The 27,255-nt window shown below is 39.8% G+C and overlaps 3 protein-coding genes across 5 annotated transcripts; all 3 read left to right on the forward strand.

The window, feature by feature from the left end:
* Positions 1 to 1,287: 1,287 nt before the first annotated feature.
* LOC104447511 (C2 and GRAM domain-containing protein At1g03370) lies at positions 1,288 to 8,243 on the forward strand. Of its 2 annotated transcripts, none has more exons than XM_039312721.1 (9): positions 1,288 to 2,285; positions 3,571 to 4,815; positions 5,137 to 5,319; positions 5,481 to 5,764; positions 5,877 to 5,993; positions 6,194 to 6,456; positions 6,666 to 6,834; positions 7,012 to 7,284; positions 7,368 to 8,243. In XM_039312721.1, exons 1-9 carry the CDS (start codon positions 1,937 to 1,939, stop codon positions 7,437 to 7,439), a joined length of 2,955 nt encoding a protein of 984 aa, XP_039168655.1. In that variant the 5' UTR covers positions 1,288 to 1,936; the 3' UTR covers positions 7,440 to 8,243. The 2 variants fall into 2 exon arrangements, with proteins under 2 accessions (XP_039168655.1, XP_039168654.1); XM_039312720.1 differs by having other exon boundaries at positions 7,382 to 8,243.
* Positions 8,244 to 10,566: 2,323 nt separating this feature from the next.
* On the forward strand, positions 10,567 to 14,416 carry LOC104445568 (protein phosphatase 1 regulatory inhibitor subunit PPP1R8 homolog). Its single transcript, XM_010059466.3, has 3 exons — positions 10,567 to 10,741; positions 11,681 to 12,357; positions 13,254 to 14,416. The coding sequence occupies exons 2-3, from the start codon at positions 11,882 to 11,884 to the stop codon at positions 14,059 to 14,061; spliced, it is 1,284 nt and encodes a 427-aa protein (XP_010057768.2). The 5' UTR covers positions 10,567 to 10,741; positions 11,681 to 11,881; the 3' UTR covers positions 14,062 to 14,416.
* A 1,386-nt stretch (positions 14,417 to 15,802) lies between these two features.
* LOC104445565 (calcineurin B-like protein 3) lies at positions 15,803 to 21,596 on the forward strand. Of its 2 annotated transcripts, XM_010059463.3 has the most exons (10): positions 15,803 to 15,952; positions 16,031 to 16,182; positions 17,088 to 17,239; positions 18,315 to 18,397; positions 18,591 to 18,650; positions 19,156 to 19,270; positions 19,710 to 19,762; positions 20,312 to 20,392; positions 20,480 to 20,592; positions 21,165 to 21,596. In XM_010059463.3, exons 3-10 carry the CDS (start codon positions 17,122 to 17,124, stop codon positions 21,220 to 21,222), a joined length of 681 nt encoding a protein of 226 aa, XP_010057765.1. In that variant the 5' UTR covers positions 15,803 to 15,952; positions 16,031 to 16,182; positions 17,088 to 17,121; the 3' UTR covers positions 21,223 to 21,596. The 2 variants fall into 2 exon arrangements, with proteins under 2 accessions (XP_010057765.1, XP_010057766.1); XM_010059464.3 differs by having other exon boundaries at positions 15,804 to 16,182; positions 19,162 to 19,270.
* The last annotated feature ends 5,659 nt before the right edge of the window (positions 21,597 to 27,255 follow it).

Below are 27,255 nucleotides of genomic sequence, written 5' to 3' on the forward strand. Positions count from 1 at the left end.
AGGGTCGACCACGGATCGACCACTGGATCGGCCCAACCCCGGTCTGCCCTGGTTCGGTTCCCAGGGGCCAGGTCGGTTGGCCCCGAAATTCCGGACCAACATTGTGCGGAGTTGGTCCCGGTCCCAAGAGTTTTGGTCGGTCAACCTTAGACCAACCCCGTATATTATATTATTTATAATTCTTTTATATATTCAAACCTAAGTAAAATGTCATTTATATTATATTATATTGAGATGTTTTATCAATAGCACTAATAGTAATTTCAATTTAAAACTTTTATTGAGTATTAATTATGTGTCGTTTGTTTTGTTTTCGGGTATTTAGAAGTTCAAGTGAATTAACAAGATGTGAAGTTATATATTCATGGATTATATTAAGTATTTTGAACTTTTTATGATTTAATTATATTTTACTAATGAATTTCAGCTACACTTTGCTTTTCAATTTGTGTCAAATGGTAGAAGTTTTTGAAAAGTAGAGTAGTATTGCAGTTGCTACGGTGATTTGCTAGTCAAGTGGTGTGAAGCTCATTTTTTGGTTAAGTGGACTCTAGATGATCAAATGCAGGAAAACGCTTTTGCATATGGTGTTGTGAATATTAAAGATAGGTGATTACAAGAACTTTCCATCTTGTTCCATATCTCAATGAGCGAGAGCGGTTAGCGGCACGAAATTTATATTATTGTGTTATCTTAAATTTGCTAAATATGTATTGGTATTTATAGTTTAGTTGCACAATGCCGCATTGTCGATGGATGTGTAATTTGAATTTATAGGTTTGCTTTTTAGGGAGTATAAAAAATAAGACGAAAAATTTATTGATCGGTCCGAAGTTAACTGCAACCTGACCGAACCCATTTAGCAAGCTTGTGTCGGTTTAGTCCTGTTTCAATAAGGTCGGTTACTGGTTAAAATCGAGGGCCGACACCGTACGTGTGGGTTAGGGTTAGGGGTGGTGGGACCAACCCACCATGCTCACCCCTATATGCAACGATTCTTTATATGGTGATTTTGTAAATGTCATATTTAAATTGACCAATTCAATCAACTCAGATCCCAATACATGAGATCTTAAAAAAGAATCACCGGCACTTTGAAAGTACTCCCATCTTCAAACCTTCGTGGCTGATGACGATGAATGGATGGTCGGTCAAACGTTTGACGTTAGAAAGGCGAGGGATGTCTTCGTGTGAAAAGAACGCTCCCCAAACGTGGCCAGCAATGGTGAGCTCAGGTGACTTAAAAAACAATTTAACGAAAGTCAAAAAGTCCACCAAAACACGCGCAGTTTCGAGTCGGATAACAAAAAGGGGAGGAGGGAAGGGGTGGGCAGGCGAATTGGAAAAGTCTGCCTCCCTTTTCCTTAATTCCTCCTTTTGCTTCCGAGTCCAAACGCCTCCAATCCGTTCCGTTTCTGGGTCATCCTTGTTCTTGAATTTTCGTCCATTCATCTCCTCCCGCAACTCCAATTCTTGGTTTTTTATTTTTTTCTTCGTTGGTTCTTGTCGGCGTTAGATTTTCTTGATCTGATCCGTGATGGGTTGTTGTTGTTGGTGTCGGCGAATCGAGCCGTGTCTGACCATCTCTTGATTCTTTCCCCTCGGTGCTGATCGTTGGGTTCGTGCCGCATTGCGCGTTCGTTGTCGGCGTCGGTCGTGGGTCGATCGCTCTGAGGTTGCTGTCCCTTTCTTGGAGCTCATTTCGGGTGATGTAAAAAGTTAATGCCATTAAATGACTCAATCCGCGTAACTTACGTGTTTCCTCACTATTTGTTGACTCCATCGTTGCCGCTGGATCACTTGTTCGTATCGAGTATTTGGGTAGAGACAAGTTTCGTTTTTTCTTCTTGATTCTTTCTGGGTTGCGGGGGAGCCTGCTGGTCTGGAGCCAGAGCAATTCTGGGTCTCGAGTCGAATTCAAAATTTGGCATCAGCTATGAAGCTCTATGTGCGTGTGATTGAAGCTAGAAGCATACCGGCGATGGATCTAAACGGGTTTAGTGATCCGTACGTTCGGCTTCAGCTGGGGAGGCACAGGTTCAGGACGAAAGTAGTAAAGAAGAGCTTGCACCCGAGTTGGGGAGAGGAATTTAGCTTCAAGGTTGATGATTTGAAGGATGAGCTTGTGCTCACTGTTTTGGATGAGGACAGGTACTTCAATGACGATTTCATTGGGCAGCTGAAGATCCCGGTTTCACGCGTGTTTGATGCTGATAACGGCTCTCTTGGCACCGCGTGGTATAGTCTGCAACCAAAGAATAAGAAGTCCAAGAATAAGGAATGCGGTGCGTATCGTTGAGTTTCATTAGAATGTTTGATGTTAATTGTAGCTTATTTGAGTGGCTTTTTGATCACCCCTTCAGATGTTAATTGAGGCATCTTTTGAACATGCTGAAGATATGTTGCTGTCTTTAGGTTAGGTGAGTGAACAATATCAGTCGGATAATTGGGGTTTAAGTTGTGTGGTTACTATCCTTAGACAGTGCTTACTGCCTAATAGTGGCTTTCACTTTGCTATGCATCTTTGCATTTGAACTTCCAACTAACTCAGTCTAATTTGTTGACTCTATCTGTTATGCCTGACTAATTGAAACCTTGTATTTGGTTATGGACTTCATAAAAAATGCACGTCAAAAATAGACTCGAACCAGTTTGTGATGCCAAGTGCAAAAAGCAATAATATAAGATGCTTAAAAATTGTAATCTGCATTGGGAGCAGTGTGGGCTCGCTAGTCAGACCATGAATTCGATAAAATCTTTTAACAAAATTGTTCAATGTCAGCAAATTTAACTGAATTCAGGTTGTAGGTTGGTGACAGTGCAAGGGCTGTTGCACAAAATGTACTTTTAAGTAATTGCCCCATAGATCCTATATCTATTTATATGAAGAAGAAATCAAATATTTTTCGCAAGATAAAAGTAGCCCTTCTAATGCTGAGACAAAATCAACTGATTCAGAGTATCGCCAATCAATGAAATCTTGTCCAGGTGCTTTGCGCTTTTCCTCGTTCTTCACTAGCATCTAGATGGCGGTGCACCTGTTCTTTAATATCTTGATCACAGAATGAATGCCTCTGTCTGTCTGTCTGTCTCTCTCTCTCTCTCATGTCACAAGACTTTGGGTACCTGGCCATGCACTTTCCATGTCAAATTTACAGAATATATTACACTTTAGAGAACTCATTTTACAGATTATTTCCTGTACTGTTAGAGTGAGATGCTTTTACTTTTCTCAGTTGTAATTTAATATGAATTGTTATATGTATTTGCACGGTCTCTATGTGCACCTTTAATTGCCTGGTTAGATCTTGAATGTTTTTGTTCACCGTATTCTTGTTTAAGTTTTTTTATGAATGTCACAACATTTAGTTTTTAAGTACCATTTGAAAGTTCGTGAAATCTTAAGATTTTTACGATTTGATTTTATGGACCTTTTAGTTAGAACCACGGAAGCATTTGTGGGGATATTTATTGCATGTTCCAGTAGATAAATTTTGTAAAATTATTTGAATATTGAGAAAAAGAATGGCGACTCACTTCTTTGCACCCCCTCCTTTTCTTTTCTGGCAGGTGAAATACAGCTAGCTATATATTTCTCAGAAAGCAGCGCATTCTCGGAGATGAATGGCAATGACGGAGAAGTTGTCCCTGTCTTGAAAAGGCATGCAGACTTGATGGGCGAATCACCGGCAGCATCTCTTGGTAGCTCACCAAGTGCCTCACCCATGCGAGACGAATTTTCGTCCTCAAAGGAAGAAAAGTCCTATTCTCAGAAAACTTTTGCAGGTCGTCTTGCACAGATGTTTAACAAGAGTACAGACACATCATCAGTTGCCTCTAATAAAGGCATTGACTTGCCGGAGCTACCTGAAGCTTCTGGGCCTGAATCTTCTGACAGCCAAGATGATGACCAGTTTTCCTCTGGTTCTTTTGAAGAGTTGATTAAAATAATGGAGTCTCGAGAGCAAGAAGGCGAAACTCCAAGCAATTTACCAGGAGGAGTGCTTTTGGACCATCTATGCATCATTGCACCATCTGAACTGAATACATTGCTTTTTTCATCCGATTCCCCTTTTTTTAAATCATTGAGTGATCTTCAAGGAACAACAGAACTGCAACTTGGGCAGTGGAAGTTTGAGAATGGTGCAGAGACCTTGAAGAGAGTGATTTCCTACATTAAGGCGGCAACAAAATTGATCAAGGCCGTCAAAGCCACTGAGGAGCAGACTTACTTGAAGGCTGACGGAAAGGTTTATGCTGTTTTAGCAAGTGTAAGCACTCCGGATGTCATGTATGGGAGTACCTTCAAAATTGAGTTGCTCTATTGCATTACCCATGGCCCTGAGCTGCCATCAGGAGAACAATCCTCACGATTGGTGATATCTTGGCGGATGAATTTTCTGCAGAATACGATGATGAAAGGTATGATAGAAAGTGGAGTTCGGCAGGGTCTCAAGGACAGTTTTGAGCAGTATGCTAGCTTACTTAATCAGACTGTTAAGCCGGTGGATTCAAAGGACATCGGGTCCAACAAGGAGCAGATATTGGCCTCTTTGCAGGCAGAGCCTCAATCAGATTGGAAGCTCGCTGTGCAATACTTTGCCAATTTTACGGTGCTATCTACTTTTGTCATGGGATTGTATGTGCTTGTTCACCTATGGCTTGCCACACCAAGTCCAATTCATGGGCTGGAGTTTGTTGGGCTAGATTTGCCTGATTCAATTGGTGAAGTCATTGTGTGTGGTATGCTGGTTCTCCAAGCTGAGCGAGTATTGGGGTTTATTTCGCGCTTCATGCAGGCCAGAATGCAGAAAGGTAATACCTGTATGCAGCGTCCCTTCCATGTAATTGCGGTCTTCTAGTTTGTGGTAAATGGGAGTCTCCCGTGGAGTATTTTGAATGAGGCTCTGAGATTTATATTGCTACTGTGTTGATCTTCATGTATAGCTCTATGCTAGCTTTTTGTTTGACTCTTAAAAATACATGGTTGTGATGCTTGCTCATGTATTCTATCTTTCAAGGGAACTGTAAGCTTGGAATTCCTTGCTATTGACCAACTCTCCAGAAATTGTGTGTAAATTTAGGTGGACTTTTCTGCTGCGAAATCTAAATTCTCTGCTATCCTTTCAACTCTAGGTAGCGATCATGGAGTCAAAGCTCAAGGTGATGGATGGTTGCTAACCGTTGCTTTGATTGAAGGAAGTAGCATAGCAGCTGTTGACTCGAGTGCTTTGTCTGACCCATATGTGGTCTTTACCTGTAATGGCAAGACAAGAACGAGTTCAATAAAGTTTCAGAAAACTGATCCTCTGTGGAATGGTGAGTTCTGTAGAATCCTTCATCTTCATTAAATTAGCATCTTCAGTAGAGCTAGTAGTTTCATTGTGCATATTTGCTGAACTGCAGATAATTTATCTTACTTTTTGCTAGACACCAATCTCCATTGCATTGATGTTGCTTTGGCCCTCTGGATTGTGCAGAAATATTTGAATTTGATGCCATGGAGGATCCTCCTTCCATGCTAGATGTGGAGGTTTTCGATTTTGATGGACCTTTTGATGAAGCTACATCTTTAGGACATGCCGAAGTCAATTTTGTGAGGAACAACATATCAGACCTAGCTGATGTGTGGGTTACTCTTCATGGAAAGCTAGCTCAAGCATGCCAGTCTAAGCTGCACTTGAGGATCTTCTTAGACAATACAAAAGGTAGCAATGTGGCGAAAGAGTATATATCTAAGATGGAGAAAGAGGTGGGAAAGAAGGTAAATCACCAGTTTCCTACTTCTCTTGGGACAATTGTTATGTGGGTCTTATTTATCTCTGTATGCTATAGTCGTACTAACAGCATAATTATTGTGATTATGAATGATGCAGATAAATATAAGGTCTCCACAGACAAATTCCGCTTTCCAGAAGCTTTTTGCTCTTCCACCTGAGGAATTTCTCATCAATGATTTCACTTGTCACTTGAAACGCAAAATGCCTCTCCAGGTGCTTGTTAAGCTATTTTGTCATTTGATATTAATACATCCACACTGGCTGTATTTTCTATACTGTCTTGTTTCAGCTGTTTCGATGCTGTTCAATCACATAGCCAAAAAGAAAAGAATGAACAATTATTTTGAGAATTTTCTTGAGGGTTTTAGGCTTATTGGTGCTGACATCTCATGTTAGAGGTTGCTCTTCAACAGGGCCGCCTTTTTTTGTCAGCAAGGATTATTGGCTTCCATGCAAATCTGTTTGGACAGAAGACCAAATTCTTTTTCCTCTGGGAGGACATAGAAGATATTCAAGTCTTGTCTCCTACTCTTGCATCAATGGGTAGCCCTATTGTGGTTATGACTCTTCGGCGAGGCAGAGGTATGGAAGCAAGACACGGGGCAAAGACACAAGATGAGGAAGGCAGGCTGAAGTTCCAATTTCAGTCTTTTGTTTCTTTCAATGTGGCACACAGGTAATCAGTGAGTTAATATTCCTTTGGAAGCTTTCTGTGAATGCTTGAAGTTGTTAAAAATTAGTTGGTCTGGTGGTGATTACTTACCATACATCTGGTGCAATTGTCCTTGGGCCTCTGCTTAATTGCCAAAAATGGCATAGGACAATCAGAGAAGGCATCAAATTGTTGGGCTTATGAAATGACTAAAGCATGCATTCTATGTGCAGGACAATCATGGCTCTTTGGAAGGCTAGGTCTTTGACTCCAGAGCAGAAGGTTCAACTCATTGAAGAAGAATCTGAAGCTAGAAGCCTTGTAACAGAAGAGAGCGGGTCCTTCTTGGGCCTTGAGGATGTTAGCTTGTCTGAAGTCTACTGTTCTGTCCTCCCTGTTCCTGTAAGTTACCCATTCCTTATCAGCTTTTCAAACATGCATTAGAAAATGGACTTCCAAATGGTATTCTTTTGCCTCGAGTAGTTTATAGCATCATGCCCCGGATTTTCTAATTAAGATGGGCTTCTTGATCATAGAAAGAGAAAAAGAATTGTCCTCTAACTCCTTTGGCCATGTCAGACCAACTTCTTCTTGGAAGTTTTTGGCGGTGAGGATTTGGAGCGGAAGGTTATGGAGAAGGCTGGTTGTCTTAATTATTCGTATACCCCATGGGAGTCGGAGAAGCCAGATGTATATGAGAGACAACTATATTACAGATTTGATAAGCGTATTTCCCGATATAGAGGGGAGGTCACAAGTACTCAGCAAAAATCTGCTCTTCCAGATAGAGATGGTTGGCTTATTGAAGAGGTTATGACTCTCCATGCAATCCCACTTGGTGACTATTTCAATGTATCGATTCTACCTCATTTTTCACTTTATATCCCATTTTCCTTTATCTTCTTTTGAATCTGTAAATCTGGCTTCCTAAGTAGTTTTGTGTTTTCAGCTTCACCTTCGATACCAGATTGAAGATGCACCTTCACGACCTAAGGAGTGCAGCATAAAGGTATTTTTTGGGATTGCGTGGCTGAAAAGTAGTAAGCATCAGAAGAGGATTACGAAGAACATTCTCGTAAATCTGCAAGATCGCCTGAAGGTAATGTTCGGGGCCATTGAGAAGGAATTCACCCTGAGATAGTATGGAGATCTTTGCAATATTGTGGTGTTATAACCTTTAGCTTGCCGGAGACAAGGCTGATACTCTTCTCTGAATCACCTCGTTCGCTTCGGTTCCGTTATCCGGTTAGGCAAAGTATTCAGGTATTGCTGAGATTTAAAGGAAACAGCATTGAGGGGTATATGATACATGTCTCGACAACAAATTTAGCGTGAGCATTCTTTGATTCCTCCACATGCTTGTGTAGAACATAACTTGTGAAAAAAGTGGGTAGATAAAGAAAGCTAGTTGAAACTCACTCTCATCTAGGATTATCCATGATGTCCAAGTTTTGAGTTAGTGACTGATGGATCCATCTTAGTGAATGGCAATGCCACAGGCTAGATATGCACTCGAAACGTAGTGTCGGCTTTGTAGTCATTTGTGTGAGGAGATTGTAGATTGTAAACGGTAGGGAATCCAAGAAAGCATCCTCATTTTCCTCTTTGTGCAGAAGAAAAAATATCAGAAGGAAAAGTGAGCTGTATGCAAAATCTGATTGTATCGTGGGAAGGTGTTATATCTTGTAGCAATTGTGCAGTAATGCAGTTGGCTTTTGCCGATGGCTGATATGAAATGTGACTCTGACTCTATATATATTGGAGACATTTGAAACGTTTGGAATTGTAAGAGCAAAAGGATTTGCATCTCTCTCTTTGCATAGGAGCAAAAAAACTCTGTTTGGGTTCTTTGCCAATGTCTGCATTGTGTGCAAAGAAAGAACAATTTTTATCTGGAACTTGTGACTTAAATTGATAGTCACTTTCTTTCCGGTAGATTTCTTGTTCAATCTCACGCAAGATCTGTTGAAGAGTCGAGCACGATGACATAAGAGGATTCATGTAGCTATCCACCGTTTTGATCTTTTGTTCTTTCTTTCCATACCACTGCAAGTCTAGTTGTGGTTGTTTATACTGGTTTATGCTTTGTGGATAAGGGAATGAGGAATGGATAAAGGTGCATCCCACACAGATTTTTATGTACCTTTGGAACTTTGTATATTGAATGATAGAATACATAGATGGGTTAAAATAAGTTTCAATTTTGGAAATGTGATTATCTGTTCCAAATTCAGCCACCATGGCATACATCATACACTCTGTCTATCGTCATAGTTTTGTCATTTTGGGTTTTATTATTAGTGGTATGTGAGATTGCTGCTAAAGCCTTAGGCCAAGGTGTGAGAAGGGCCATTCCTCACAAATCCCGCTAGGTCTAGCTCAATGCGCTTGCCTTTGATTAAGTGAAGGACATGAGGGCTAGAAGTTGTATAATTTCTTGCTTTTAAGCATGGTTTGTCATATCACATTTATCTTGTTTTGTTAATATGATTATTTTTTTTCGAAATTATTTTTTTTTTCCTCGGATAGGTCTTTAAACTGTTCCGTTTATCGGAGTCAACCCCAAATTCAGCCACCATGGCATACATCACACACTCTGTCTATCATCGTAGTTTTGTCATTTTGGGTTTAATTATTAGTGGTATGTGAGATTGCTGCTAAAGCCTTAGGCCAAGGTGAGAGAAGGGCCATTCCTCACAAATCCCTTTAGGTCTAGCTCAATTTGCTTGCCTTTGATTAAGCGAAGGACATGAGGGCTAGAAGTTGTCTAATTTCTTGCTTTTAAGCATGGTCGGTCATATCACATTCATCTCGCTTTGTTAATATGTTTATTTTTGAAAAAAAAAAAAAAAAAAAAAGTTGACACTATATATCACTTATTCGCTTTTTTATATATATCAGAAGAACTGTAAGCAGAGTTCGTCGATGTATTTTATCCATTGAATTTCATCAATTATGCAAGCGAAAAAAGTAATCTGTCTTATTAGATTCAGCAGTCATTTCTCTCTCTTTACTTTCTACTGCACATGTATGTGGGTTGTGGATCAATAGTAACTAATATACTCAAAAGCAAGGGTACAACGTAATTATTGACTAAAATCTGGAAGAAATTTCATTGGTTGTATATCTTAGAAAGTTTTTGTGATGAAGGCAGTTGGATAATTTGTGGATAAATCAACTTTGCATTTTCAAATTCGTTTTAATATTTCCCCCCTTAATCACTTCATTTAACGTTGGAAGTAATTGGAATCCTGTTATTTATGAAATACATCTTGTTTGACATATGTCCATTTGGTCTTTAATGCTGCTCATGGTACTTGTATTCATTTCGGTGATGCTCGTCCCCCAAAAGGGCTCAAACTATTGTAGTATCTATATATTAAATTATGGGTTTGTTTGTTTGAAGACAATAATGTTTTTGGGAAATTATTTTTTGACATTTCGGTATTTTGACGAAGGAAAACTGATTGATTTACTAAAAATGTTTTCCATTGATTGAAAACAGTAAGCTCAGATTGGGGAAAATAACTTCCCTCTCTGATAAAAAAGAATTCACTTTCCTTAAATTACATAAGAAATAAAAACCGATAATTTTCTTTAAAAATAATTTTCATGGAAAATGTTTTTCTTTATCAAGGAGTCTTTAATTAAACAAATGAATCCTATATCTTTTTTTTTTTTTTTTTTTTTTTAACTTGTGAAAAGAGTGAGATGGGGCTATTAACGTTGATGTCCTCCCGACTTTATTATAAAGCACTTGTGATAGAATATGCAACCTAAACCATAACAAAAGCTCACTTTATGAGGTAAGTGAGAGTAAGATTGGGATTATCCCATTTCACGATATGGCTGAAGGTTTATGTCGCATCCAAACTAATCACTTGAGAGTAAATCCTATGTCATTGGACTAATCACTACCACGGTTAAATTATGTCTTTATATAAATTACATATTTTTAGTACAATTTACACTTATTCTAGATATCCAAATTTTTCCTTCCATCTATGGCTACATAAAAAACATATATATATATATATATATATATATATATATTTTTTTTCACATTTTTCTAATTCACGATTCACAAAACTGAACAAATATTATAATCACGGGATATTCTGAAAAATCGAATAAACGTCATATATTCCACTGTGTATTTTGGTCATGGCTTCCGCCTGCGGCGAGGGTCTCTCAGTACGGGAAGAATCGTCGGCAGCAGCAGCAGCAGCAGGAGGAGGGCGCCAATGACCGAACCGCATCCGCCATTAAACCCACCTCCGAGCTCAGGCGCACTTGCGGAAACCCTAAGGTGAGTGCCAAGTTCCTGTCGATTCCGGGTTTCTCCTTCGATGGTCCTGTTTCGGCTGTCGTTTCGACCTTCTTGCCCGTGTCGGATCCACTGATGATGCTCGGTTTCCTTCTTGACCCGCCTCGGGTTTTCCTTTTCTGGGTGCGGCGCCCGGTGTCCGGGGAGCACTTGTTGTGATTGTTGCGGCTGATTTAGTTGATGGGTCTGCGGGCGCTGTTGCTTTGAGCGTGTGAATCGTGAGGAATTTCGTTTTTTCGGCTGGGTAGGGCGTCCGGTGTCCGGGGAGCACTTGCCCGTGGATATTGCGGCTGAATTAGTTGATGGGTCTGCGCACGCTATTGATTTGAGCGCGTGAATCGTGAGAAATTTCCGTTTTTCGACTGGGTACGGCGCCCAGTGTCCGGGGAGCACTTGTTGTGAATGTTGCGGCTGATGTTAGTTGATGGGTTTGCGTGCTTTGTTGATTTAAGCGTGTGAATCGTGAGGAATTTCGTTTTTTCGGCTGGGCACGGCGTCCGGTGTCTGGGGAGCACTTGCCCGTGGATATGGTGGCTGAATTAGTTCATGGGTCTGCGCGCCCTGTTGATTTGAGCCTGTGAATCGTGAGAAATTTCGTTTTTTTTTTTTTTCTTTTTCAACTGGGTGCGGCATCTTGTGTCCGGGGAGCACTTGCCATGGATATTGTGGTTGATATTAGTTGACGGGTCTGCATGCACCGTTAATTTGAGCGTGTGAATCGTGAGGAATTTCGAGAAAAGGGGCGAGGAGTTTGATGGGTTGGTGTTTTTCGAGTTGAAGTTAGGTTCTTTGTGTTTTGAAACGGTTGATTATTGGAGAATTCGTGATGTGTTGGCTCGTTATTGTGTTTCTTGGGGTGAAATAGCGAGTTCCTTTTTTCTGATGCTTCTGCATGTTGCTTTTCCGGTTGTTGTTTTGCAGCTGAGATGAGGCTTTTGCGGAGGATTCCGTCATGTTTGCTGGAAGTGTGTGGGTTTTGAGGAGAGTTGGCTGTGTAGATTTGATCTGAGTGCTTTTCCTGGGTGAGATTAGGAATTTGATAGGGTGCAGTTGGATAATTTGGGTTGCATCTTGTGTAAGTTGAGTTTGTACTGAGTGCAACTTGATCGTATGAAGTGAATAATGTACGGGAGATCGGGTCTGGATCGATTTAAGAAAGCTCAGTCCTTAGAACCATTTTCAGTCTCTGCTAATTCTGCCGCCAGTACCACTAACCATTCCAGCTCAAAGGTGCCTAATCATTCGTCTGTGCAATACTCACAATCTCAAGCCTACAACAAGCCAAACCAGTTTCAGAACCAAAGCCATGTCTCTCAAGGAGTTGTTGCACCGGAGGCTGCACCACTGGTGGGTCAGCCTCAGCAGTTGACTCAGGTAGGTGGAGGTCAGTCAACTTGGCAGCCACCTGATTGGGCAATCGAACCACGGCCAGGCGTACACTATCTCGAGGTTTTGAAGGATGGTGAGGTTCTCGATAGAATTAATTTGGACAAGCGGAGGCAAATCTTTGGGAGGCAGTTTCAGACTTGTGATTTTGTGCTTGACCACCAGTCTGTTTCACGCCAGCATGCTGCAGTTGTTCCTCACAAAAATGGAAGGTATATTTCTTACTCTCTCTGGAGATACAGCCTTGCAGCCGTACGGCGGTTTCTATGTCAGTTAAAACGTGGTTTTATGATGAGAGTATTGTGTTCATACTATGGTAGGACGATTGCTGTGCACTAAGTTATGTGAACATGGTGGTGACAAATGATGGCAATCTTTTGTCACCCTTGCATGCCCTTTTTGTAGCTTCTTTCCTTTTGATGCATAAATCTGACAAGTTCTGATATTTTCACACTGCACAAGAATGCAGGGAATAAGACTTAATGTAGTTTGATTTTCTTTGTTGATTGGAAATTAGATCTGTAGTAGGTCCACTCAAGAAAAACTATAATACAAGGGGCTCTTCTGCTAAATTTTTTTGAAATTTTCTACCTATGGTTTGCTGTGGGAACTGGTAATGGAAAATTAGCCTTGAGAAATGATGTGAAATGGCTGGGCTTTTGCATTTAGAAAAAGGAGGCTTGGTAATTCCTGTTTCCAACATCTACACAGTTGACATCAACCAATGCTCTTGAAGGAGAGTACAAATACAGTGTGAAGAACTCTGAAAACTGTATGTGGAAGGAAGTGCTTGAAGATTACACTTAAAAGAGAAATAAAGATCTGAATACAGTGACATGCTTAGTTCATATTGCTTTCAAATGTAGAGCTGGGCTTGGCTCTTTTTATATCAATTCATTCACTTGGAATATTAGCAATTTGAGGTTTACATCTGAGTTTTGACCAGTCTGCCATAGTCATCTTGGTAATCCTATGTGATTTCATCTGACCTGATGGTAAAGCCATGTCATTTTTCGTATCTCTGGGAAGAAACAGAAATTTCAGATGACTGCTCTTGATTTTATCAACTTTGAACCACACGGACTGAAATTCTTATTCTGTTTGACAGTGTATATGTGATTGATCTGGGATCTGCACATGGAACGTTCGTTGCGAATGAGCGGTTGACCAAAGATACCCCTGTTGAGCTTGAAGTCGGGCAGTCTTTGAGGTTTGCTGCATCGACGAGGAGCTACATTTTGAGAAAGAATAATGCAGCTCTCTTCCCCCCAACTCCACTAGCCACAGAGATAAATTTACCACCTCCTCCTGATCCTTCAGATGAAGAAGCTGTCGTGGCTTATAATACTCTTATAAATCGTTATGGTCTTGGTAAGTCGAACAGGGCATCTCAATCCAGTGCATCCAGATTATCATCAGATGGAAAGGGCAGAGATCCATCAGAGAGAGCCGCTAAGAAAGCTAGGAATTTTCGAGTGGCATTTAGGGATCAAGCTGGAGGAGAGCTGGTCGAAGTAGTTGGGATATCTGATGGTGTCGATGTGGAAACTGAACCGGGTCCAATTGGTGTCAAAGAAGGAAGTCTTGTGGGGAAGTATGAATCCCTTGTACAGACAGTTGTAATTCCAAAAGGAAAGGAACAGTCATCGACGAAAGAAGATGATGCCCAGAAAGGTGTGACCGACAGACTTAAACAAGCCTTGGACAAGGTTAGGAAGCCTCAGAACGTTGGGATGTATGATGACCTCTACGGCGAATCTTTTTCAGGTAAAGTGGGATCTTCTTGGGCAAACTCTTCCTTGAGTAGTAGTGTCCCTGCTTCCACAGCCAAGGATCACCCGGAAAAGCCTGTCAGTGAATCATCCAATTCGAGCATTGTAGATGACGATAATGACGAGGATTTATTTGGTGACTAATTATTCGAAGCCATCTCGGGGAAATTAATCTGGCGCTTATAGAAATCCCGGACAAGCCGTGCACGGAGGCTGGCATGAGTTCTTGTGCATCGGATGCTTCATCATGGAAAAAAATGCACGTTTGACTTCATGGGGGTATTTCTTTTCCTTTATGGGACAGGGATTTTGTTGTACTTTACAGTGATGATTGTGTTACCTAAACCTCCTAGCCCATTGAGATGTTCAGAAGTGTGCGTCAAACTATGTTGCCAAGGGGTAAAATTTTTTCAGGGTTGATGTATAACCTCTTGATATTGGTCATACTTCTAGGACATGTTAAACTGACAGGTACAAGCATTCGTTTCCTTTACCGCCATCTTTGTAGCTGGCATGTTTCATGTTTTCTCATGCATGACTTTTGGGATCAAACGTGGGATACGATAAAGATGATGGGGATACTCGTTGCCCCGCCGATTTCTTTCTTTCTTTTAATGCTACGGAAAACTTATTAGGGCATGCCAGTTTTCATTGCGAAATAGCAATTCCTGATCTGATCGAAAGGGAGTGCTCGTGTTGCATTGATGAGAGCACGGAAGCAAAGGATGTCTGTCTAGGATGAGCTATGGAGGGTATTGCAAGAGTGAAATTGCTGAAAAAGTGAGCGGACTCGACATTAATTTAGGGAATCTAATATACTAATGGTAACATTCTCAGGAAGGCCCCGCTGGAGGCGATGATTTGGGTCCGAACTTCTCGCGTGACGAGTTATGATAGGAAGTGATATTTTATTTTGCATGTTTCATCGAACCCCATTGTAGGGGACAAAACTTGTTGATTGGAGGTGGGTGACCATGAGGGTGGAATCATATGCATAATTCAGTGACTAATACACGCGGGACAATCATGAAGGCGCAAATATTGTTGAAGCATCATCTCGATTGTTTTGAAAGGACGTGGCTCTTGTACCTTTTTGGGGTAAGTGGAAGGGACGTGATGACTAATCATTCTATCCCTAATGAACCGCCATTCCTGGTTTGTCTATCTGTAAGAAGAATGCGGACAATGGAGGATTCAATCATCACACGGTCAATTAGGTGCTGAAGGCAGCGACCCTTTTGTTTTTCTGTGAAATAGTTAAACGTTGAAAGGTTTTACCATTTTTTTCCGTAATTTTTAATTATTGATTGAACAGTAATTTCTAATTCTTGATTGAAACGTAATTTTTAATTCTCGTCTATCTAATTCGTGTTACTATCGGCAATTAAATTCACTTCGAGTTGCTATTATCAAAGCAGAATGGCATGATTATATTTGATTGCTAGGATCCTATTAACATACCCCTGGAGATGATAAGGAAACAACATCGTCAAATACAAAAATTACTATAATTGTCCAAATCTCAGCCATAAGAAGGCAAGAACAGAAACTATCCTATGAAATCTACATTTCTCTCTCTCTCTTCCCATTCCTCCTCCCCCCCTAAAAAAAAAAATCTACAGTTTCTCATCGTCAAAAGGCAGGAAAATTCTGTAAAATTGATATATGTTTTGGGGTTCCAACAGTAATACTTGCATTTATAATTCATCAAAACTGAGGATTCCCCCCCGCATAAGAAGTGCAATTTGGGCAATAATAAATGGCAACAACCAATCATCACCTGCTCTGTCCTAAAACCAGTTTCCGGAGAGAGGGTCACGTGCAACAACCACCCTGTCAAAATCCCCCTTCACTGCCTCTCCCTCCCTCTCTCTCTCTCTCTCTCCCCATTCCCAACCCTCCATCCCCCATTGGAGCTGTTTCTCTCTCTAGGTTCATAAAAAGGAAGAAATTCCCCAAAGTTTCCTCCTTTTTCTCTCGCTTTTCTCTCCCCCATCTTTTCCTGCCTCAAGAATTGACGTTCGTACTTTGAAGGGTCTCTCTCTCTCTCCCCACTCCCTAAAATAATGCTTTGTCGATTCACTTCAATTATTTATTCAGTCGCCATCACCAGATAGACGTGCTCCCACCCAAAACGAGGGAGGCAAAAAAAAAGTAAGCCAAACCCCATCTCCAGGAAGAGTACCAGTCCCCCGACAATGTCCCCAAATCTTCACCCCCCGCCTCCGCCGTCGCCCTGTCTCCTCCTGTGGAATTTCTGAAAAGGTGAGACCGAGAATTCCCCTTTTCTTCCCGCTCCCCGTGCTTAAAGATTCCAACTTTACGCCGTCCCGGTTCGGGCGGATTGATTTCGTCGAGAGCCCTAGATTTTTGCGATGGTGGGTCGATTCGTAAATGCCGTTTTGATCGAGATTCGTGGCCCCTCGCCTTGCCCGGTTTCGCATTTCCCGCCTCGCGATTCTGGGCAGGTGTTGGTTTGGCCGTCCGGCGTCTTCCGCGGCGCCCCATCGAACGTTTTCGACGTGTTTAGAAGCTGAATCGATGAATTTCATTTCTGGGTATCGTTTATGTGTAGTGGGTATGTTGCGGCGATGTGAGCTGAATTTGCAATTTGTGTCATTTCCGTGCGTATACCGTGAAGGCGCCTGACATACCGTTATTGCTAATATTGATCGAGGGTTGTGGTGGACCGCTTAGTTGCTAATCTGTCGTGTGAAAAATTATACTCTAGGAGCGTGCTAAGCTAATTCCTGGCGTAAGCTTCGGGATTTGTTTTTTTGGGTTGAGCTTTGATGATAGGGTCTTTGTGGGTGCCTATGCCAGAGCATACCGTTATTTATCGATGCATTTCGAGGGTTTAGTGTTTTTGCTTATGTTTTCTGTGCCTGTTTCTGTCTATTTATTACCATGTCACCACATAAACTCTTGAAGGGGTTCTGGCGTTATGCATCTGTTGTCTCTGGAATGCATGGAAGGCATATTTTCATTACAAATGCATGTAATGTGTTGAAATAACAAAGTACAGGTTGTTTTTTAGGGATAAGTAAAGTTTTTTGTCCAGGTAATAGGATATTCTATGCTGAAGTCCTGTTTAACCATCTTTTACATTCATGAGTAGTCTGGGGTGGCTGGACTTGTTGATTCTATCAATGTTGATATCTCTTTTGCAGGTATGGGGTGGTGGTTTGATGACTGTACAAGATCATGGTGCAGTGCGTAGATGGAATCAAGCATTTTTGTGTCGCTATTGCAACTTGTTGTGATGCAGAAAAGCGACCTCGAGGTCTGGAAAATCCAGAAGCTCTGGCAAGGGAGACAGTCTGTATGTCCTTTGACTTCCAAAGCTAATAAATTACAGAATCACTTCTCTTTATTTTTATAATTCCCTTCCTAGCTGGTCTTAATCCTTATTGATTAATGATTCTTTAGCTTTGTTCAGCAATGTCCATAATCTAGAGTGAATCACATAACAGTGCAACTCAGTGCATAGTTTGTGTTACGATGAAGTAGCAAGTGGTTGTTCCCCCTGTAGGTTTTATGTTTCCTTTCAAGTTTTCCTTCGGTACAACGCGATGGTTGCCTCTGGAAGCTCTGTTCGTTGTAATTGCCTCATTCAAGTTGTAAGCGTATGATTTTAGTCTGTATTGTTCATTTGACTTCTTGCGACGTAGGCCACTGATAACGTCATGAGAAGTCCACTGAACCTTATGATTTAGAGGAAGGAGAAGTCGTAACAAGGTTTCTGTAGGTAAACTTGCAGAAGGATCATTGCAGCTATTTTCTCAAAAGCTGATTAATGAGTCAGTTCTTTGATTTTATTTTGTATTCATTTACTTTTGCTATTGGCAGTGTGCTCTTGGCAAAGTTACCTTCCTGTATCTCTCTTATCCCATTTTTCTGTGTGCCTTTTAGTACTTGGCTGGGTTCTTGTTTGTTCATTTGAAATAAGATGTTCAACATGTTATTAGTGAAAGATTATGAGAGGAGTGTCCTGAATGTTCTGAAATTGAAGATGCATGTATGACTCATTTATCATCCATGATTTATAGATCTACTTTTATATATGCTGCAATTTGTAGAGGAGTATGCTAATCCCTCCTTTGAATCAATGTAATTACAGCTTAAATAAGATTGAGCCACATCCTAGAAATTTGTCTCTTATTGTACTCTCTCTCTCTCTCTCTCTCTCTCTCTCTCTCTCTCTCTCTCTCTCTATATATATATATATATATATATATATATCTGTGCGCGCGTCTTTCACCTAGAAGATAAAACACTGATGGATCAAATGGTTACTCTCTTGTTTCAAATGCTTGCCTTGTTCCCAAATCAACTGCTTAATATAAAATCTTACTGTTGATCCTGGAAATGATTTCTTCTTGCATTCTCAATTGCAGTTAGCGTGAGTGAAATAGAAGCATTATATGAACTTTTCAAGAAGATCAGCAGTGCTGTAGTTGATGATGGGCTGATCAACAAGGTAATGATGCATCTATTTCTGATCTGTTCCAGAAAGACTCCAATTATGTCCAGGTCTTTGTTGCTTTAACCTTATAATGGGAGACTTTAAGGGGGAAGTGCATATTTATTCCAAATTATATGAACATTTTAATGTGAGCTTCTTTGCTTGCAATTTGATGCTCTCTAGTTTCTGCTTTTGTTTTGTTCTGCAGGAGGAATTTCAATTAGCACTCTTTAAGACAAATAAAAAGGAGAGCCTGTTTGCAGATAGGGTAATTTAATTTACTTAAGCTTCTTTTGATTTAATTTCCAGCTTGCCTTGGTTTTCCTCCTCCTTCATCACAAGGGAATCATGTTTGAACATTCTCGGACGTATATTTTAAACTGCTATATAGGAAAAACATCTTGCACAATAAGGCAGATGCAAATGTATGGCCTATGTGTAGTTCAAGGCTTAAGGTGGGACTAGATGGCATAGCTCTTCTTCCTTTGTCAGCTTTATCCTTATCATTGTCATTTGCGCGGTGCATTCAGCGTTGCATTACAGTATCTTCTCCATCTTGCTGAAGAGTACCATCTGTCTCTCATTTCTGCATTCCTTTGAGACTCCCTTGTAGTTGGGTTAATTTGAAAAAGGACCAATTGGTGGTCGACCTTGGAAAACAAGTGAAGTTTCACTTGGTTCTTCTATTGAATTGCCGATATTTTGATGAAATTTATTTCTTTCAGCGGCTGTTTGAAGTTTCAATGTGACTGATTATTGTCTGTTCTTGAAAGATGCAGGTGTTTGACTTGTTTGATACTAAACACAACGGAATACTAGATTTTGCAGAATTTGCTAGAGCTCTATCTGTCTTTCACCCCAATGCACCGATTGAAGATAAGATTGAATGTAAGTGCTGGCTCTTTTGTGGTAAGAGAAGTAGGGAAACTGAAAAGTTTATGATGGTCTTCTGATATAAATCTTCACCAAGGAATGGAAACTTTTGTATAGTAAAAACGTCGCGTCATCATTTTTTATTGAGATAGATTTACTTTTACATTTTCTGGACTAAAAGGCTTGCATTATTGTTTAAATGTATTAACTCCATTGCTTTTCTTGACTGAGATTCACTGTTTGTCTTAAATGTATCTTTAGGCCACTGAATTTGAATTTCTATGTTCATATAATGGTGAAAGATTGCAACTTGAGGTGACACTATCTATGTGAGTACATTCGAGAGAATGGGAAAGAGGGAGAGATTTTAATTTTCGGTAAATATTGTGGTCATTACTTGGCATTCATGCATATCAGCCAGGTTTCTAATTTATTCTCAAATTTCCTTTTGCAGTTTCCTTCCAACTTTATGACCTCAAACAACAAGGTTTTATAGAGAGGCAGGAGGTATATATTCTCTGTTTGAAAGATAAAGATCTGATACACTATCTGTTCTTTCTATTTTTTAAAGTTATAAATCTATTTTAATTGATCATGTACATTGATTGATTTATATATTGTATTGCTGCTATAAGCTCTATATGCCTTTACTTGATGATCAATGCAATTTATGTGCTACCATTTGCATATGACCAAACCATGTCTAGACCAGCTGATTCTCTCGCTGTCCTTTTGATTGCTCACCGGTCTCTCTTATCTACGCTGTACTTTGACTAGGATGACTAGGGAGTTCATGGATGACTAGTGAGTTCATGACTTCACACAACTTGGATGTTTCTGTGTATTTGTTCACCTATAGGTTTGAGAGACGTAAGCATTGTTGTTACTTGACCACTGAATTCTTTATCCATATACTCATGTTTAATTACCTAATGCGCCTCTTAGACAAATCATAACAAATGCAGTTTCGGTTTGCTTATATGCTGACCATTGCTAATATTTGTGTGGCATTGTCATCTTGAAGAGTACTGTGACTAATAATTTTCCTATCAATAGGTAAAGCAAATGGTAGTTGCTACCCTTGCTGAATCTGGTATGAATCTCTCGGATGATGTCATAGAAAGTATCATTGACAAGGTGCTTCTTTGACCAAATTACTGAAACACACAGTTGTTCATGTGATATTAACTTTCACTAACTGGATACTCTGCCTATTCAACTCAGACTTTTGAGGAAGCCGATACTAAACATGATGGCAAGATTGACAAGGAAGAATGGCGGAGCCTTGTTTTGAGACATCCATCCCTTTTGAAAAACATGACACTCCAATATCTAAAGTAAGTTGCCACTATATACTTTATCTACTTTCCAAGTAAATGACACTAAAAATTTCTTTGGAAACTGTATTAGCTGGACAATTTCACATGGAAGCTTTACTTTGCATAGAGATGTCATGGGTTTCTTTGGAAGCTTGAATTAAGCTTGTGATTTGATAAGAACTGGAATGTCAATTATCTGAAAGACTATAATCTAGGATGAGGTTATGCACTCGAGCGAGTCCCGTGGCAAGCTTCTGCTGGTTGGATATAGTAAATAAGGGTAGCTTGCCACTACAGTAATGTGATCCTCTATTGATCACCAAGGTAGCTTTTAAATGCTAAGTATGGCCAATACAAGTTTGATTAATATTAATGAGCAAATGAGTTGTGAAGACACATGTAGATTGGTCTTCCATTGTCGGAACTCACTGTCCTTGAGTCTTGATAGATCCTGTGCAGTCTCACTGGTACCCAAGTGGAGTAGAAATTGGTTCGACTTGTGAAATTATGATGTCAGTTTTCTCTATTATTCATGCAAGAATCAGTATTTAACATGGGGTATTAATGTTATGTTTTTTCGTATTGGGCAGGGACATCACAACTACATTCCCAAGTTTTGTGTTTCACTCCCAAGTTGATGATACCTGAGTTTTGGATCTGCATTGATTTGAAGATTGTGCCGAGAAATTCTTTCTTTCTTTATGATTATTGTTTCTTATTCAACTCCTTTCTTAAGCGACAGTGACCTTTTCTCTGTAAAGGTGACTATTTGGTAGTGTTGGAATGTGAGATGGATTCTTAAGATTGTATTTAGGAGATTCATTTTGTGAGGTTGTATTAGTTGGTTGCAGAATCTTGCGTCTATCGTGCTACCAGTCCGTTCACGGAATTGATTTACGAAGTGACATGCACCTATCATCGGGGTGTAGTATATGTTCCGTTTGTTAAATGCGCAAATGCACGGTCATGTCATATGATGGATGGACCCGTCTTATAAATCAAAAGACGAGTTGTTCGTGTTACTCTTACGTTCTCTTCAGAGATTGTTCATTTATTCTGTTCTCTGCTGAAATTCTGAAGCTCAAACGCTTGTGTTTTGTTAGTCTAGTGCCAAGCACTTAGTAGCATCGGATATTAGCTCAAGAAAATGTCGATAGTCTCAACAACATTAAAGAGGTAGTCTCGGTCTACCTTGATAAACATCTTCTGACAATGTCCCATTTTCGGATGGGACCATGTAAGTTGTAACTATGAATCATGCCAGGGAATGTCAATTAAAGCCATGGCTCTTGTAGGAACCTTTTTCGCGAGAACCTCATCAATACAAAATCTTTGAAAACGTTCAGATAATTTGGTCTTGCAGGCCTATCAGCTCAGCCTCCCCGACTTGCTTTCTATTTTTTATGGCGATTTTCACGGGATCGATTCCATCAGCAATCATTGACCTTGTAATTTTTTATTTTTTATTTTTTTTGTCTTGCATAGAGTTTAGTATTCATACCTCACTTTCCGTCGGTTGGCTGATAGGTGATGGGATATTATCATTAAAGAAGATCCTTGGTGCAAAGAATCCGACAAATAGGTTAATCAAGTTATCGTCACTAAGAATTGGGATTGTGTATTATTTCAATTGGCCCCCATGGTTTGTGATGACGAGGTGCAACTGCGCTAAGACAATTTGGGTCACAAAGATGAGTGAAGACTATGCGAAACTATTGCTGTTTCTTAATGATCAGCCTCCAAGTGGGGATTGATGAAATGTGGAGTTTAATAGAGGAAAACTAAAGTAGAGAAAGGAAAGAGCTGTTGCTGATGATATAGTTATAATTTCCACCATGACTTTTGAGGCAAGTTCTCTTATAATTGTAACTTGAACTTTATATTGATGCTGATACTAACAATGAAAAGATCATCTAGGGTGGTATCATGATTTTTTTGAGAAAATTACCAAAAAAATTTTAAACTTATAGAAAATTTTCTAATATAGTTTCAAACCTTTTGTAGTTGTGTCAATTCAGTTTATTTAATCAAATTTGGCTGGTTGGCGCTGATATGGATACTAGTTGGCATTGATGGATAATTTTTTTAATAATATTTTATTTTTTGATTTTATTTTATTTTTCTCTCTTTTTTCTTTTCTCCTCTCTCCTTCCTCTTGCTTTGGCGATTGGCTAGAAAGGATAGCCGGTCGTTGACTAGTGGTGACCTTGCCTTGCCATTGCTAGGCAAGAGTGAGCTCACCCAGCCATTGGTTGGTGACTTGCCTTGCTAGTGGACGATGAGGCCGACCTTGCCCATGTTCGGTGAGGCGAGCCCTCGCTAGTGGATTGATGAGCTTGCCTTGCTAGTGGCTAGGTGAGGCGAGCTTGCCAGGCCCTCTCATCTAGCTAGTCGTCGGAGAAGGGGAAGAAGAAGAGAGGAGAAAAAGAAAAAAAAGAGAGAAAAAAAAGAAAAAAATCACTAAAATAAAATAAAATAAAAATAAGTATATTATTAAAAAATTTTCTACCGGCATCGCCGATGTCCACTTTAGTGTCACCGGTCAAATTTGACTAAATGGATTGAATTGATATAATTACAAAAAAATTATGATTGAATTGACAAAAAAAAAAAGATTTATGATTGAATTAAAAAAAATTGCAATAATTTAGGACTTTTTGGTAATTTTTTACCTGATTTTTTGGCCTTTTGATTTTGAAATGGATTCTTACGTACTTGTGTGTATTTTTTCTATTTCTCTTTTTACATTTTACCAACCTAATTGTGGGGCCTTGGCAAACACGAAGAGCTTTTGATACGTAGTGTTTATGTGGCTGATGTTACATTTCGGGGTTCTTTCCAAGTTATTCACCACTAACTGCGACTTTGACAATATAATTTGCTAAAAAACAAAAAATACTTGGATAGATTTGTGAAATTGCTTACGTTGTTAGGCAAAAATTGCTACATTAGTCGTCTCAATTTTATAAAATATCGTGTAAAATTAAAACAGAGCATGACTATATATCACGAATGACTCTTTTTACACCAAATATGGCGTGTCGTGGGCAGGACGGAAACCGTGTGCATGTCAAGTATTATTCCTAGTGAAACTTACGAGAAATGAAGTTGGCAAGTGATCGAAACGGCCATGTCAATGTCACTCTAATCTTCCAACCTTGGCGTATATTACCGCGGTTTGAATTTTCATACGACCTAAGTTTTGGGTCCACTTACCAAAACCAATAAGGATAATAATAATAAGAAATCGCATGCCAAATGAAATCTCAATTTAAATGATATGCAAATCGAAATTTTGTGCCAAACATGATCGTATTCTTGATAAAGGGTGAGCATCTGTCCCCAACCTGCTTTAAGAACTTGCACGAACTGGCTGGTTTGAGGCTGGTTCTTGATGAACTGGGTACATTCATGAGTAAAATTTATGGGAAGCGACCAAGGGCGGTGTAGTTTCTAGGAAGAATTTGTTCACATAATCTAGTTTCAGGGTAGAATTAACATTTAACTGCTTTAGATCTTCTTTTCAAAAGAACATACTCAAGTTGTAGCAAAGCAAATTCGACCTGGGATGGCTAAAAGAGCCTCGAAGTGCTTTAACCAATTTGTCGAGGAAGCAAATGTCCTACTTATGCCAATATTGTAGTAGCTACTTGCTTGCTGAAAGACACCAATTTCCATCGAAAGTTCGGTTCCTGGTGATTTTTAAAGGATCCTAGGTCCGTTCCAGGTTTAGAAAGCTTGCAATTGACCCTGATTGTATAGGTTTCAAATTTCCAATTAGGAATAAACTTATCTTGGATCTGATTGTCCCTATTCATGATAGAAAAAGGTCGAAACTTGAAGAAAGCAAGAAATGGCAGGGCATGACAATTCGGATGCGACATGACATGGCAAATTTGAAATAAAAAAAAACTTGACATTAAAACTATACAACATGGCAATTGAATGCAACATCACCCGGCAAAATCCAAAAAAAAAAAAAAATACTACATATTGATAATTAAATGGCATTGCCAATTTAAAAGTAACCTCATATGGTGGATTTGATATGAAAAAAAGTACATAAAAAATGATAAGACGTAACATTATGACTGCAATATGACATGGATTTCACTTGTTGATTTAGGATACTTGTAGAGAAGAATCTCAGATCCGATCAATCTCTCTGGTCTAATCTGGAAAGCCACATGAAGATGGATTGTATTTTCAAGATCACCCTGATTAGGGTTTCGAAGAAGAGATAAGAATATTTCAAAAGACATAACATGGCCGGCGAAGGACTCTCAATTTCCTCACAATTGAACTGAAGCTTCTAATCAATTTCTGGAGTCAATCGCCTTACGTCAGTCATGTTTTTTTCTATAAAACCCCCTACTCCAGCTTCATTATCCTTCAAACTAATCACGTTGCGTGTAGAGAAAGAGAGAGGCTCAGCTTGAGCAGAAGATAAGATCGGTGTCGGAAGCAAAATGGCGGTCTGTACTTACTCCCATCACTCGTCTTGATTTTCTTGCGTTAGGGTTTTTTTCCTCGTTTTGGTTCGTTAATGTTTCTGAATCGATAGTTGTCTCCTGTTCGTCTTCTTCCTCTTAAAACTTTACTAACATCTCTCGCCGCTTCGTCCATCATATCTAGAAGAAGGTAGTGATTGATCTCACGACGGAGGACCCGATCCAGAAGGCCAGGGCACGTACGATCGCTTTAAACGAAGTAACTGGTAACAATTCCTACCCCCCGTTTCAGAAACATCTACGAAGGCTACATATAGTTTGCTGATTAATACTCCTCATCTCCCTCATCTCCCGACCCTCCTCCATAAACGCGAATTTCATCGGAATGATTTCATGCATTAACCATGGACATCCTCCGCCTCTAAAAATTTAGAGAGAACCCTACTCTTCTCATCATCCTCTCTTGTATACGGATTCGACATTGAAACAGGTTTTAAATCTGCGGACTATGCTGGAGAGCGTGGAAATATATTGGAGGTGATAGCTGAGAGGGTCGATGCTACGAGGGTGGTCGACAAAATAAGAAGGGAGGCTAACCTGCCGGAGGCAAGGTTGATCAGCTTAAACAATCAAAACTGAAACGTACTCAACGATTCCCTTTGCTTTTGTTCCACGGGCGTTGCGGAATCTACGTTGATTTGTGTTGTGGAGCATCGTATCATTGTCTTCTACCTACAATAAGAGATGAATTAATAGGAGTTGATAAGAGTCGGAGCATTGACTTCGACACAATGCAACTCATGAAAGATAGTTCATACAATATCCGAGGCTTGCTTCTGTCTCGTGTCTCCAGGTTGTTCTTTAAAAGATGGGTGGTGTTTTAGCTTTGATTGTAAAAGGAAGACTACTGAGGTGTGTTCTGTGTGAGTTTTGCTCTTCATTTCTTATGTGGCTTTCTGTCATTCCCATCAAATCTATGGATTCTCATTTTTCCTTCTTCTATTGCCATCGATTCATTTCAACTCAATCAAGCCTGGCTCCGATATCAATTGTTGCGGAAAGCAAGTAGTCGAATAAAAAAATAGACAGAATAAAGAAAATAAATTAGACATCATATTTACGTTGTTCGGTCATAGTGATTTACGTCCATGGGGAGAACAGTAACAAATTCCACTTTAGATCAAGTAATACAACGGAGATTATAACCATATTTGAATCACTCAAACACTCTGAGTGTTTTTCTATCCCCAATTACACCTAATATCTTGCACAATATTTAGCCCCACAATTTCTTGCTAAATAATCTCTTAATTTCACAAAGAAATTAATTACTTACCACAAAAATTTAATTTGGCTTCAAACACTTAAATTCTTGGATGTAACTCACAAAAGAAAACCTTTGCCAAGCACTTGTCAACGCTTTTTGAGCACTGACGGCACACTCAGAGAACACCCTTTTAACTTGAAAAAAGCCTATATGAAATCTGGGGAAATATTTAAACTCATTGTTAGGTTTAAAAAAAGAAAACGTGAAGATAGCCTCAATGTCCAAGTGGGATACGTTGACCCAAACTTTCCCTTGTCTTTTATTCTTGGCCGGCTCCTCCAAGGGATTGCTTACCGTATATTCCCAACAACCTTGGACTTTGTCTTTGGCCACTCTAACGTAGAAACAATATCCGTAGTGTGTATTGTTTGTTTTTGAATTTTCACGTACCAAGTTCAATTTAGGTTGGTTTATCGAACATACTCAAATTCGAGATATATTTTAATAGAAAAAAAGAAAAAAAGAAAGAAAGGAATGAGAAAGGAGAAAAAGTTAAAATGGTTCTCCTCTCTGTCTTGGCTGCACATAACGACATTAATGGTGGTCGGGACCAAATTCTTTTCCGCGCTACTTGACCGCAACCCACCAACCATCGCAACCACCACCGTGTGCGTGAGAGAGAGAGAGAGAGAGAGAGAGAGAGAGAAAGAAAGAAAGAGAGAGATTTTAAAGATGTATAATGTGGAGGGAGGAAAAGGGTAGGCTGTTCTCTTGTGCGTTGACTTTTCCAAGGACGGACAGACCCACGAACAACATAAGGATTTGCCTCTTTAGGGTTCTCGACTTTGATGGCCCCACTTGTGTCGTTAAATAAGTATGTAATGATGTTGCCATCAAGTCCTTCCGAAGAAAATTAAGTAGTTACCATAGCCTGCAAGCCTCCCAGGTTTGCACATTTATTGA

The sequence above is a fragment of the Eucalyptus grandis genome, chromosome 5 (genome assembly GCF_016545825.1).
Source record: "Eucalyptus grandis isolate ANBG69807.140 chromosome 5, ASM1654582v1, whole genome shotgun sequence".
Classification (NCBI taxonomy): Eukaryota; Viridiplantae; Streptophyta; class Magnoliopsida; order Myrtales; family Myrtaceae; genus Eucalyptus; species Eucalyptus grandis.

What these genes read in the sequence shown, in the direction of transcription:
- LOC104447511 (XM_039312720.1), top strand. Translation starts at nt 1,937, where the DNA reads ATGAAGCTCTATGTGCGTGTGATTGAAGCTAGAAGCATACCGGCGATG. An exon ending in GTCCAAGAATAAGGAATGCG is followed by an intron (nt 2,286 to 3,570) that starts GTGCGTATCGTT and finishes CTTTTCTGGCAG; the next exon opens with GTGAAATACAGCTAGCTATA. An exon ending in AACGCAAAATGCCTCTCCAG is followed by an intron (nt 5,994 to 6,193) that starts GTGCTTGTTAAG and finishes GCTCTTCAACAG; the next exon opens with GGCCGCCTTTTTTTGTCAGC.
- LOC104445568 (XM_010059466.3), top strand. Translation starts at nt 11,882, where the DNA reads ATGTACGGGAGATCGGGTCTGGATCGATTTAAGAAAGCTCAGTCCTTA. An exon ending in GTTCCTCACAAAAATGGAAG is followed by an intron (nt 12,358 to 13,253) that starts GTATATTTCTTA and finishes TCTGTTTGACAG; the next exon opens with TGTATATGTGATTGATCTGG.
- LOC104445565 (XM_010059463.3), top strand. Translation starts at nt 17,122, where the DNA reads ATGGTGCAGTGCGTAGATGGAATCAAGCATTTTTGTGTCGCTATTGCA. An exon ending in TAGAAAGTATCATTGACAAG is followed by an intron (nt 20,393 to 20,479) that starts GTGCTTCTTTGA and finishes TATTCAACTCAG; the next exon opens with ACTTTTGAGGAAGCCGATAC. An exon ending in ATGACACTCCAATATCTAAA is followed by an intron (nt 20,593 to 21,164) that starts GTAAGTTGCCAC and finishes CGTATTGGGCAG; the next exon opens with GGACATCACAACTACATTCC.